At 45.5% G+C, this 14432-nt stretch overlaps 1 protein-coding gene across 1 annotated transcript in view; it reads right to left on the bottom strand.

The window, feature by feature from the left end:
- The window catches only part of LOC143292225 (potassium voltage-gated channel protein Shaw-like), a 17847-nt gene extending 3637 nt beyond the window's left edge, over positions 1 to 14210 (bottom strand). Inside the window, exons 1-4 of the mRNA XM_076602412.1 lie at positions 13731 to 14210; positions 7821 to 8104; positions 5482 to 5692; positions 79 to 517 (exon numbers count right to left, since the gene is read on the bottom strand). Coding sequence (XP_076458527.1) covers positions 79 to 517; positions 5482 to 5692; positions 7821 to 8104; positions 13731 to 14210 — 1414 coding nt within the window. The remainder of the gene's footprint in view (positions 1 to 78; positions 518 to 5481; positions 5693 to 7820; positions 8105 to 13730) is intronic.
- Between the last annotated feature and the right edge of the window lie 222 nt (positions 14211 to 14432).

Below are 14432 nucleotides of genomic sequence, written 5' to 3'. Positions count from 1 at the left end.
CCTTATTCATCTTCTTCTCGCCACCACCACCACCACCACCGCAGCAGCAGCTGCTGTTGTTGTTGCTGATTTCATCACCATCATCGTCACCATCATCATCATCATCACCACCACCACCTCCACCACCACCACCACCAACATCACCAAACTCCGGGTTCCGCTCCAAGAAGGCGGCCCTGGCTCTCCTCTGCTGGCAGCGGGAAAGGTTGTCGTGGTAGGAGGCGAACTTGGAAGCGATGACGGCGATAGGGAGGGCGATGACCACGAGGCCGGACAGGGCACACACCGCGCCCACCACCTGCCCGCCCACGCTCACCGGGTACACGTCCCCGTAGCCCACGGTAGTCATGGTGATGAGGGCCCACCACATGCCGGAGGGGATGGAGGGGAAGGTAGTCAGACCGTCCACGATCTCGGCCGTGTAGGCCAGCGTCCCGAAGAGCGTGACGAAGGACACCACGCAAGTGAGCAGCATGAACAGCTCCTTCACCGAGGATCTCGCCGACAGCACCAGCACCTGTTTGGTGGTATAATACAACAGGGGGAGAGAGAGAGAGAGAAGTAGGGTGGGAGGGGAGAGAGGGGGTGGAGGAGGGGAGAGAGGGGGTGGAGGGAGAGAGAGGGGGGAAGGAGGGGAGAGGGGGGGAGAGAGAGGGGGAAGGAGGGGAGGGAGAGAGAGAGAGGGGGAAGGAGGGGAGAGAGGGGGAAGAGAGAGACAGGCGAGCAGAGAGAGGGGGAGAGAGGGGGGAGGGGGAGGGAGAGAGAAAGGGGGGCAGAGAGAGAGGGGAAGAGAGAGGGGGAGAGGAGAGAGGGGGGAGAGAGAGGGGGGCAGAGAGAGAGGGGGAGAGAGAGAGGGGGAGGGGAGAGATGGGGGAGGGGAGAGAGGGTGGCAGAGAGAGAGGGGGAGAGAGAGAGAATTAATGAATGAACGAAGGAATGAAGGAAGGAAGGAAGGAGAGAGAGAGAGAGGTGGAGAGAAGGGAGGAAGGAAGGAAAGAGAGATAAAGAGAGAGAGAATGAATGAATGAATGAATGACACTAACAGAGAGAGAAAATGACAATGACAATGACAAATGTTTTATTGAGGGTAGAATCGATAAGCTGGAAGCTTCTTTGCGCTATGCCCTCACACGCGCATACACACACATACCCACACTATGATAAATGAAATAAGCGTGAATAAATAAATGACATAAAACAAATCAAATACATAATAGTTAAAGAGACTTGAGGTTGCTGCGACAGAAAGACGAGAGAGAGAGAGAGATGGTTTATTCATGTATAGCCCAAGGCCCCTTATGAAGAGGTATGTGAACATCATATCATACAACATCATATAACAATACAAGTAACACACTGTCAAACAGAAATACAATTAAATTGCACCCTGTTTCAAAATCTAGAACAATCAATTTTCTTATGAAGTAGCTATTTCTCGGAATTTGAAAGCTTTGTATAAAAATAAAGAAAAATTTCGAACACTTTCAGAGGAGTTTGAAGACATTAATAAGTTCAGTTTAAACATTGTAGGTTGTCTAAAGTATTTAGGCATAATAAATTAATCTCCAATATCCCTCAAAGCCGGACAACAAATAACAAAATGCATTTCATTTTCTTGTGAGTCTTTAAAAAATGGACAAATTAAATCAGTGTCATTACATGTTCTGTATCTATAATGATTGACCGCTAATTCAGAAATACCTAGTCTGAATCTTGTTGTTATATATTTTAAATGTCTGTTCATATTTTACACTAAGTAAGGTTTCAGGTCAGACACAATGCAGAAATTCTCATAACAACTAAATCTTTCAGTTTTGGATATGGTCAGACGATTTCTGCCATCTACAATCAATCAGTCGCTGGCGAAAAATAAAAATGAATGCAGCCTACACCTTGGTTTAACGAGATCAAAAGTCTTTTGTGAAGGACTATGACTCTCAAACTAGGAGGCAAGATTGCCCTGGGTCTTAGTGCTACAGCCTTTGGGGCAAGTTGGCCTTCGGGAATCATCTCAACGCCGACTGTCCAAGCCCAGATATTCGGGACAGCAATTACCTCGTCTGTTATGCTAATGGTCGTAGTCGGACACGACTAACAAATATACATACAGCTGAACCTCGATATGATTGAACTGTTTATTCTATTCTTTGCTGACGATATCTCGCATGCTTTCTTAAGATACAGTCACTCTTCTACAAAATAAATCAGCTTAATGTCCTGACAAAAAAAAGGCATACGGATTAAATCTAGCATTGATAATTAATAAATTCAACCTTGATAAGTACGATTTTTTTATGGTGGATGGATTGCTTGTGGGGAAACATGGACATATCATATGAAGGCCGTAACATTGAAATCGTGAATGATTTTGCAGATCGATACCTACTGACGATAATGCACAAAATATCGCTAGCAAAGAGTAAACAATTATAAAGCTGCTGAATGTTGGTCCAAGGACAGCATGTGGCATGTTGTCTGGAGAAACAGCATTTGCTAAGCATTTTCTTCATTCGTGCTATGGCTAAGAAGAATGGATGATCATCGGCTTCCTCCTAAATCTTACAAAATGTTTCTATCGCTATGCGATCATGAAGATATGTGTACTGTGTATCACATGTACCAAACACTTTATACAACTTTGGATTAGACTTTGAGATAATGAGGCGGCCTAAGACAGCCTGAAAGCACACAACAGCAAAAAACCGTACAAGCCTGTGAAAGATGTGACAAGCACTTAACAAGGGCGTTCTACAATAATCCCAGACAAAGCTGGGAATTGTCTAACGGAGGAGCAGCATATCCTGAATAGATGGACTGAATACTGCTCAGAGTTGTACAGACACAGAGTCACAGGGGATGCAGAAGTACTGAATGTCCCTCCAACAAATGACAGCGACAAGTACCCCATCCTTCAGGAAGTCGAGGCAGCAGTGAAAGCACTCAAGCGAGGTAAGTCTCCAGGAGTGGACACTATACCGGCAGAACTAGTACAGGCAGGGAGAAAAGCCATGGTCAGCGTCCTCACCAAAGTTTGCATCAAGATCTGGCAGACTGGGGAATGGCCGACACCATGGACCTAATCTATCTCCCCAAGAACGGCAATCTACAACAATACCTAAACTACTGCACCATAAGCCTGATAAGCCATCCTAGGAAGGTCATATCGAAAATCATTATGAATAGACTGAAAACACCAACAGAGAAGATCGTCACAGAAGAACAGGCAGGATTCAGACCAGGGCCCAGCACAACAGAACGAGTCTTCAACCTCAGGATGTGTGAGAGGTACCTATAACACCAACAAGACTTCTACCGCGTCTTCGTGGATTTCAAAAGGCCTTCGACAGGGTGTGGCACGAAGCCTTGTGGGCAACCATGAAGCTGCACAATATCAACACCTAGCTGATCAAGGTGATTCAGCGTCTGTATGAAAAGACCAGCTGCGCAGTCTACGTCAATGGGAGCACTGGAGTTAGACAAGGCTGTTTTCTAACTCCCACTCTCTTCAACATCTTCCTGGAAAGGATCATGATTGACGCACTTGAACACCATGAAGGTAAAGTCAGCATCGATTGCGAGACTATTTCCAACCTGCGTTTTGCCGATAACATTGACGAATTTGCAGGAGTTAAAGAACCTAATGGAAAGCCTTGACAAAACATCTGCAGCTTATGGCATAGAGCGCAGTGCAAAGAAGACCAAACTGATGACCAACAACTACGACGGCATCATCACCGATATCTGAATCAACTTTGAGAAAAAGGAAACCGCCCAAAGCTTCAAGTGTCTCGGAGCAATCTTTCGGACGAAGGATCCAAGCCAGAAATACTCTCCATGATAGCTCAGACAACAAGATCGCTGACAAACTTAGGCCAGACTGGAATGACAGCAACATCACGCTCAGCTCAAAGATCAGACTGATGCGCTCCCTCAATATTTCCATATTTCTATATGCCTGCGAGACATGGACTTCGACAGCTGAACTGAGAATAAGATACAGACCACAGAGATGAGATGCTTCCGTAAGATCGTTGGCATCACATGCAGGGACCACATCACAAACGATGAAGTGCGTAGAAGAATTAATCAAGCTATTGGGCCACATAATGATATGACCACCGTGAAGAAAAGGAAATCGAAGTGGTATGGCCACCTGTCGCATTCACCAAGATCTTCCTGCAGGGAACAGTGCAGGGAGTAACGAGAAGAGACAGGCAGAAGAAGAGATGGGAAGACAACATCTCAGTGGACAGGTCTGACCCTGAATGATACAGTCAGGACAGACAACCGCCGCTTGAGATGGAGAAGACTGGTTGCCAAATGTGTGGTCCTCCCACGGTCTACGAGACTACAGGATAGATAGATAGATAGACAGATCGATCGATAGATAGATAGATAGATTTAAAACAATAAGAGAACTATTATCTGATTTCAATCAAAGTGATAAGTTATCAAAACTGGTGTGAGCATATTTAAAACTGCAGCAGACCTAATGCTCATCGGTAATTTCGAATCATCCATATCACAAGAATTGTACTGAATAAATGAATAAACAGGTAAGAGATATTATTAGGTTTAGAATTGGAGCCTCAGATACACGTACACACGAGATGAGATACGCATCTGGAATGTGTACCGTGTAACTCCCTTGTTGAATACGAGGTAATGTTTTAATTTGCTGTATACGTCTCATGGACCTCGACATGAATTTGTTCCATCTCTGTATATAAAAAAATGTTCACTCGGAAAATCTTCAGTACGTTTTATGTTCTATTTATCATTACAATAAACGTCGTCCTATTTTACTATGATCATAAATAGCGTCTGCGATTCAAGCTGACGTCCAAAAACTTCAAAAACTGATCGTATATGATCAGAGTCGTTAATTTTGTCACTAATGGAAGACGTTTACTTTGGGGATTTCAGGTACTGTGCACTATCGCGCACGGATTTATAGCGATGAGTGAAGGCGGGCGTTTAATATATATATATATATATATATATGTGTGTGTGTGTGTGTGTGTGTGTGTGTGTGTGTGTGTGTGTGTGTGTGTGTGTGTATGAACGCAGTAGTGTGTTTGTACGATGAAGTATGCGTGGTTAATATTCGATAATATAATGGGTCAGAAGGCCTTCTTCAACAAAACAAAACACAAAAAAAAAGAAAAAAAAAGAAGAACAAATTCTTTGAGTTGTGAGTTATTCCTTCATTCTTTCCTAACTTCGTATCTTCCCTTCCTCTCTTACTTTTTTTTTTTTTTTTTTTTTTTTGTGCGCATAGAGTTGACTTCATCAAGATTTTGCGCCTTATAAATATTATCATTATTAGTAGTAGTATTTTTATGTATTTATCTCTTTTCTTTTTCTTGGGTGGGGGGGTTACGCTGCTGGTCAGGCATCTGCTTGGCAGATGTGGTGTAGCGTATATGGATTTGACCGAACGCAGTGACGCCTCCTTGAGCTACTGATACTCTTACAGACCTGCATGTAGTCGAAGTTCCTGGCCATGTAGAAGATACGCAGAGCTCTGAATGCCGTCAGAGCCCCGAGGAAGATGAAGAGGTTATGCTCCACTTTACTGATGCTCCTGCTTTCTACCTTGTCAGGGATCACCTTGTTCTCCATGACAAGGAGGGCCACGGTCTGGGCAAAGATGAACATCTCCAGCCAGTTCCGTGCCTGCTGGAAGAACCTGCAAACAGGGTCCGCCACACAAGCGCTCTCTAGAAAACTGTGCGGTGTGTTCTTTTGTTTAAGGTCTTTTCGCTATAAGTGATGTTTGACAAAGGAAAAGGGGGAAGAAAACATCGAGGGAGGGGAAAGAAATTACTGTGTACGCATGCGAGTATGTGAATGTATGTATGTGTGCGTGTGTGCGAGCGTGCGTGCGCATGTGCACGCGCGCGCGCGTATGTGTGTGTATACATGTGTTACATACAAAAAATGATTGATTGTAGTTTTGCTTTTAAAAAAATATATATAGGTGAAGTTTTGTTTAAAGAAATATTTTTAGAAACATAACAAATTAACATCTTCATAACTGAAAACTAACGACTATAACAGCGAACCAACTGGAGTATTTAACAAAAGTTTGAAAAAGTCATACAATAAGCAACGGACTGCTGAAGACTGTCAACGCTGAATATGATTTCAGGTCAGGGATGTGAAACTTTAACATTATGGCAAGTTAGTATATGATGTGCGGTATGTCAGAGGCATAATTTGTGTTTCGGAGACTTAATTCAAAGGAGAAGGAGGGTGAGTTTTGTCTAATGTAATTTTCTCCTTTGAATGTCGGAATAAAAGTTGGTGGGAAGTGAGCTTAATAGTGAGCTATGGGAAACAATATATTTTTTAATGTACCTTGTGTGTGGAGAGAGGTACTACTCTTTATTATTTGTTAATCACTTTGATCTCCTGGCCTCATTGTTTATTAATTTCAAGTTGAAAAACCACCGAGGCAACCATGTCTTTGTTCTGTATTGTCCGTGTGTTCTGTGTGGCTTGTTCAGGATTAAAAGGCTATGCCAGTCTTGAATAAAAGCTAATTTGTGTGTTCGCACATTTCTTCTGTCATTGCTGCTGTGTGCACATGTCAAATGATCGGTATAAGGACAAGCCCGGCGCTTCCTTTTTTGGGGGAAGTGTCCGGGTTTGTTCCAATATACCTTTTATTTACCTGTGTGCTAGCTGAATTGGTAGCGTAAGCAGCATTGGCTTGAAGTTATGTACCCTGTGTGTGGAGAGAGTTACTACTCTTTACTATTTGTGAATATATTTTTAAAGTTTAAGGTCCCACTGCCCTTTCACGGCCATCGGGGCAGTGAATTCCTATCCACTGTGTCTACAGCTCGGTATTGGAAGGCGTGGCCCAATACTCTCCTTCCGTCGTTTTAAATCAACCCTCCCTAATTGAAGTCAGGTACCCATTCACACCTGAGTGGAATGGAGAAAATTGAAGAGTAAAGTGCCTTTCCCTAGGACACAACATCATGCCGGAACGGGGCATTGATCCCTGATCACTGATGAACACTGGATTAGAAAGTCAACACCCAACCGACGCTACCACGACGACTTGTAGAGTTAATTTGCTGCTCGGAAAAACAAACCAACAAACCACAACTGGGTTATCAATGCCCTTTTTCCAGTTTCTCGATTTACATCTTTTCAGACTGGTTGCTTGTAGGTATCAGTGTGTTCATTCGTCGTACAATCGAGAGATTCCAAATAAAAGAGAAAAGGTGGAAGACAGGATTTAACAGGTGTTTTGGTTCAGCTCGGACCACAAGACAGCGTTTAACTGATTCAAACATAGCATTTATCGACAAACATCACAAATCTATTAGCATTTACCGACAAACAACACAAATGTATTAATTCAAACACAGCATTTACCGACAAACAACACAAATGTATTGATTCCAACACAGCATTTACCGACAACGACACAAATGTACTGATTCAAACACAGCATTTACCGACAACACAAATGTATTGATTGTATTGATTCAAACATAGCCTTTACCGACAAACAACACAGATGTATTGATTCCAACACAGCATTTACCGACAACGACACAAATGTATTGATTCAAACACAGCACTTACCGACAACACAAATGTATTGATTGTATTGATTCAAACGACACATATGCACTGATTTAACAACAACAACAAAAAAACGGCGGATAGCAACGCCGTGGAACATCAACGACAGTTTTAGTTTCAGTAGCTCAAGGAGGCGTCACTGCGTTGGGACAAATCCATATACGCTACACCACATCTGCCAACAACAACAACAACAACAACAACACCAAAACCTCTTCTTCAGGGGACACAGGACCAGTCTGGCGACGAGGTCTACCAGGAAGAAGAAGGAGGTGACATATTCCAGACAGGTGATCCAGGCGTCGGGCGTCGTGATGGCCAGCATGTCCATGGGAGGTAAGTCCAGGGTCTGCTGCACGTCCGATATGCTCCAGTTGGACAGCAGCGGGTACGTGTTCTTCATGGCCTCCGAGAAGCTCCGGAACTTGGGGATGGTCTGGAAGGCGAACACCAGGACCGCCAGGAAGATGAAGAAGGAGAAAACCAGACGCCAAATCTGGAATTCATGACGTTGATGATGATGTTGTTGATCATCGTGGTAGTGGTGATAGTGGTGGTGGTGATCGTGGTAGTGGTGGTGGTGGTGATGATGATGATCGTGGTAGTGGTGATGGTGGTGGTGGTAATCGTGGTAGTGGTGGATGTTAGTGTTGGTGGTAATGATGATGATGATGATAATGATGATCGTGGTAGTGGTGATGGTGGTGGTGGTGGTGTTAGCATTGTTGATGATGATGATGGTGGTGGTGGTGGTAGCGTTGATGATGATGATGATGGTGGTGGTGGTGGTAGTGGTGATGGTGGTCGTCGTGGTACTAGTGGTGGTGGTAGTGGCGATGGTGATGGTGGTGATCGTGGTAGTGGTGGTGGTAGTGTTGGTGATGATGATGATGATCGTGGTAGTGGTGGTGGTGGTAGTGGTGATGGTGGTAGTGGTGGTGGTAGTGTTGGTGATGATGATGATGATGATGATAATGATAATGATCGTGGTAGTGATGATGGTGGTGGTGGTGATCGTGGTTGTGGTGGTGGTGGTAGTGTTGATGATGAGGAGGAGGAGGATGATAATGATGATGATCGTGGTAGTGGTGATGGTGGTGGTGGTGGTGGTGGTGATCGTGGTTGTGGTGATCGTGGTAGTGGTGGTGGTGATGGTGGTGATGATAATGATGATGATGATCGTGGTAGTGGTGATGGTGGTGGTGGTGGTAATCGTGGTAGTGGTGGTGGTAGTGTTGGTGATGATGATGATGATGATGATGATGATCGTGGTAGTGGTGATAGTGATGGTGGTGGTGGTGGTGATCGTGGTTGTGGTGATCGTGGTAGTGGTGGTGGTGATGGTGGTGATGATAATGATGATGATGATCGTGGTAGTGGTGATGGTGGTGGTGGTTATCGTGGTAGTGGTGGTGGTAGTGATGATGATGATGATGATGATGATCGTGGTAGTGGTGATGGTGGTGGTGGTAATCGTGGTAGTGGTGGTGGTAGTGTTGGTGGTGATGATGATGATGATGATGATGATCGTGGTAGTGGTGATAGTGATGGTGGTGGTGGTGGTGATCGTGGTTGTGGTGATCGTGGTAGTGGTGGTGGTGATGGTGGTGATGATAATGATGATGATGATCGTGGTAGTGGTGATGGTGGTGGTGGTTATCGTGGTAGTGGTGGTGGTAGTGATGATGATGATGATGATGATGATCGTGGTAGTGGTGATGGTGCTGGTGCTGGTGGTGGTGGTGATCGCGGTAGTGATGGTGGTGATGATGATGATGATGATGATCGTGGTGGTGGTGATGATGGTGGTGGTAGTGATCGTGGTAGTGGTAGTGGTGATGGTGGTAGTGGTGGTGATCGTAGTAGTGGTGGTGGTAGTGTTGGTGATGATGATGATGATGATGATGATGATGATGATGATGATGATGATCGTGGTAGTGGTGATGGTGGTGGTGGTGGTGGTGGTAGTGTTGATGACGATGATGGTGATGATGATGGTGGTGGTGGTAGTGGTGGTGGTCGTCGTCGTCGTACTAGTAGTGGTGGTGGTGGTGGTGGTGATCGTGGTAGTGGTGATGGTGGTAGTGGTGATGGTGGTAGTGGTGGTCAACGTGGTAGTGGTGTTGGTGATTATGATTATGATGATGATGATGATAATGATCGTGGTAGTGGTGATGGTGGTGGTGGTGGTGGTGGTAGTGTTGATGATGATGATGGTGGTGGTGGTAGTGGTGGTGGTCGTCGTCGTGGTACTAGTAGTGGTGGTGCTGGTGGTGGTGGTGGTGATCGTGGTAGTGGTGATGGTGATGGTGGTGATCGTGGTAGTGGTGGTGGTAGTGTTGGTGATGATGATGATGATGATCGTGGGAGTGGTGATGGTGGTGGTGGTGATCGTGGTAGTGGTGGTGGTAGTGTTGGTGATGATGATGATGATGATCGTGGTACTGGTGATGGTGGTGGTGGCTATCGTGGTAGTGGTGGTGGTAGTGTTGGTGATGATGATGATGATGATGATGATGATGATGATCGTGGTAGTGGTGATGGTGGTGGTTGTGATCGTGGTTAGTGGTGGTGGTAGTGTTGGTGATGATGATGATGATGATGATCGTGGTAGTAGTGATGGTGGTGGTGGTGGTGGTGGTAGTGTTGGTGATGATGATGATCGTGATAGTGGTGATGGTGGTGGTGGTGATCGTGGTAGTGGTGGTGGTAGTGTTGGTGATGATGATGATGATAATGATGATGATCGTGGTAGTGATGATGGTGGTGGTGGTGATCGTGGTAGTGGTGGTGGTGGTAGTGTTTATGATGATGATGATGATGATAATGATGATGATCGTGGTAGTGGTGATGGTGGTGGTGGTGGTAATCGTGGTAGTGGTGGTGGTGATGGTGGTGTGTGATGATGATGATGATGATGATCGTGGTAGTGGTGATGGTGGTGGTGGTTATCGTGGTAGTGGTGGTGGTAGTGTTGGTGACGATGATGATGATGATGATGATGATGATCGTGGTAGTGGTGATGGTGGTGGTGGTGGTGGTGGTGGTGGTGATGGTGGTGATGATGATGATGCTGATGATGATCGTGGTAGTGGTGATGGTGGTGGTGGTAGTGATCGTGGTAGTGGTAGTGGTGATGGTGGTGGTGGTGGTGATCGTGGTAGTGGTGGTGGTAGTGTTGGTGATGATTATGATGATGATGATGATGATCGTGGTAGTGGTGATGGTGGTGGTGGTGGTGGTGGTGGTGTTGATGACGATGATGGTGATGATGATGGTGGTGGTGGTAGTGGTGGTGGTCGTCGTCGTGGTACTAGTAGTTGTGGTGGTGGTGATCGTGGTAGTGGTAGTGGTGATCGTGGTAGTGGTGGTGATCGTGGTAGTGGTGGTGGTAGTGTTGGTGATGATTATGATGATGATGGTGATGATGATGATGATGATGATGATGATGATGATCGTGGTAGTGGTGATGGTGGTGGTGGTGGTGGTGGTAGTGTTGATGATGATGATGGTAATGATGATGGTGGTGGTGGTAGTGGTGGTGGTCGTCGTCGTGGTACTAGAAGTGGTGGTGGTGGTGGCGGTGGTGATCGTGGTGTGTGATGATGATGATGATGATGATGAACGTGGTAGTGGTGATGGTGATGGTGGTGATCGTGGTAGTGGTGGTGGTAGTATTGGTGATGATGATGATGATGATGATGATGATGATGATCGTGGTAGTGGTGATGGTGATGGTGGTGATCGTGGTAGTGGTGGTGGAAGTGTTGATGATGATGATGATGATCGTGGTAGTGGTGATGGTGATGGTGGTGATCGTGGTAGTGGTGGTGGTAATGTTGGTGATGATGATAATGATGATGATGATCGTGGGAGTGGTGATGGTGGTGGTGGTGATCGTGGTAGTGGTGGTGGTAGTGTTGATGATGATGATGATGATGATGATGATGATGATCGTGGTAGTAGTGATGGTGGTGGTGGTGATCGTGGTAGTGGTGGTGGTAGTGTTGGTGACGATGATGATGATGATCGTGGTAGTGGTGATGGTGGTGTTGGTGGTGATCGTGGTAGTGGTGGTGGTAGTGTTGGTGATGATGATGATGTTGATGATCGTGGTAGTGGTGATGGTGGTGGTGGTGGTGATCGTGGTAGTGGTGGTGGTAGTGTTGGTGATGATGATGATGATGATCGTAGTAGTGGTGATGGTGGTGGTGGCGATCGTGGTAGTGGTGGTGGTAGTATTAATGATGATGATTTTGATGATGATGATGGTGGTGGTGGTAGTGATGGTTGTGGTCGCCGTGGTAGTAGTAGTGGTGGTGATAATGATAATCATGATAATGGTGATGACGACGATTTCGAGGAAATTATGATAATAAAGCTGATAACATTGACGGTGGTGGTGGTGATGATGGTGTTGAGTATGGTGTAAAATTCGGGGAAATATTTGACAATAATGATGATGACGTTGGTGGTGGGTGATAGTGACTGTAGTTCTGGGAATACCTGGAATCTCTTTGGAGCTGATACTTGTTCCTTCCCCTCCTTTCCTGCCCACCATCCATCCCCATCCCCCCCAACCCCACCCCCCATTCCATGCACCCCTACCCACAATTGTATCCCTAGCCCTGTAGACTGGAAAATGCGTGTGTGTGTGTGTGTGTCTGTGTGTGTGTGTGTGTGTGTGTGTCTGTGTGTGTGTGTGTGTGTGTGTGTGTGTCTGTATGTATGTCTGTGTCTATGTGTCTGTGTGCGTCTGTGTGTCTGTGTACCAGTGTATGAGAGAGCTGTTGTTCAATGAGAGTGAAATGCACCATCTCATGACTGAAACAAAAACGGACAGCTGCAATTGATGTAAAAAAAAAAAAAGAAAAAAAAGTGCTGTTGCGATCGTCTTAACTTGTAAGAAAGAGGTACACACGAGATGACAGGAGAGAGAAAACAAACACACATTCCCCAGACTCTCTGCTATTCTGTTTTCCACTACGCATGACCTATATATATCTTTCTGACCTTATCAGTGTTTACACTACCGCAAGAAATCTCCGCTCTTCCTCTGACTGTTACCTTTCGAAACTTCCTCGTGTCAGTACAAGAACCTATGGTGAACGTTCTTTCTTCTTTGCTGCTCCTCACATCTGGAACAACCTTCCTCACTATATCCATGCATCTGATTATATTTCTGCTCTTCGCTCATCAATAAAAACTCATCTTTTCAAAACCTGTCTTTTAGCACTCTCAGCTTCCTTGTTTTCCAACACCACCCATGTCAGATCACTTTGGATGTATGAAGAATGGGAAAGGGGGAGTGTGAGAGGGGTCAGGGGGGAGAGGGGTTTTGAGAAAGGTGGCCATGAATTATTTATGTAAATTGTAATAATTTGCTTTCATACAAAGCGCCCTGAGCTCTTAGAGAGAAAGGGCGCTATATAAATGTACATTATTATAATATTAAGAGGTGCTGCAGACGAAATGAAACTGCCACATGTGTAGTCAGTCTCCTGAATCTGACACAGCACCCGAAAGGAACGGGGGGCCGGGGGGGAGGTTTGAACTACCTCCACTAACAACACGCTGGAAGTAGATAAAACAAAAAGCAAAAAAACAAACGGGTGATCACAATAAAACATCAACACCTGCCCAACAAAGTAATAGAGGAATCAAGGGGAAAGGCAAAAAAATACAGAAGCCATTGTTAAATAGGTACGACATAAGGGAGTGTTATCCGACGCTTTCTCCCAGAAAAAAAAAAAAAATCACCGTTGTCGTCGTCCCCCAACTCTCTCTCTCTCTCTCTCTCTCTCTCTCTCTCTCTCTCTCTCTCTTCTCAAATTGTTCTCTAAGACTCGTATTGGAGAAAGACAGGGAAAATAACCCGATGACTTTTTTTTTCCAATTTTTATCAAACTAAGCGGGACTTACAACGCTTTCTCACACATTGCGGAAAAGCGTGAAAGGGGAACGACCACACTTTTCCGCAATCTCACGCTTTCTCATAAAGTGAGATAAAGCGTGCCCCCCTCACCCACCCTCGCCCCCCAACCCCCACCGTTTCCAAGATTTTTCTCAATGTGCGAGAAAGCGTAGGGTTGCTGAAAAAGCGAAGGCCTCAGATGAGTCACCTTTGACACCATGGTATGTTCGGGGCGCTCCATCATGGACCAGATCTTCATCCGCCATGACACCACGTCCTTCGTGAAAAAATGGGCATACGGGTCCGCTAGAAACTTGTCTATCTCCGCCACCACCTCTTCGTCGTTCTCGTGACTTTCCAGACGTTTCCAGCAGCAGTCTTGAAGTAGTTTCAATGACACTTCCCAGAACCGGAGTTCTTCAACAGCGGCTGCGATGCACATGTGCCCAGGAAGGTGTAGTTTCCGAGTACGGTATAGATCCAGTAAACAGTTCATGATCCGTGGGTTTCTGTCAAAAAAGAGCTCCACGCTCTTTGCCTGGGTCTTTTCCGCTTCCTGGGCGATGGCGCCCAGTTTTGTAGATGGCATGGATCTCAGAGTGCTAGTAACCGTGCGGAATTGTTTTCCCCCCACATCTAAGAACACAGGTATGCCTTCCGCTTTTTCTGCTGGATGCGACAGCGTCATGCCTCTGTTTGTTTGTTCGATTTGTTGTTTTGCGTTTTGTTGTTGTTGTTTTATCGGGGTTGGATTTTTTCTCGGTGTCAAAAGTTGTCTCCGATCCGCATTGTTCGGCTGAGGTATGGTCGTGTCACATGCTGCGGCTGTCTCCGTGGAGGGACGGTATCAGATTTCTATCATCCAAGACGACTTCTCAACCTACAGAACGTTCATGAAACTATTCAAAAT

This window comes from Babylonia areolata, chromosome 18, assembly GCF_041734735.1.
Source record: "Babylonia areolata isolate BAREFJ2019XMU chromosome 18, ASM4173473v1, whole genome shotgun sequence".
In the NCBI taxonomy this organism is placed as follows: domain Eukaryota; kingdom Metazoa; phylum Mollusca; class Gastropoda; order Neogastropoda; family Buccinidae; genus Babylonia; species Babylonia areolata.
This window is presented reverse-complemented; position numbering and strand designations above follow the sequence as displayed.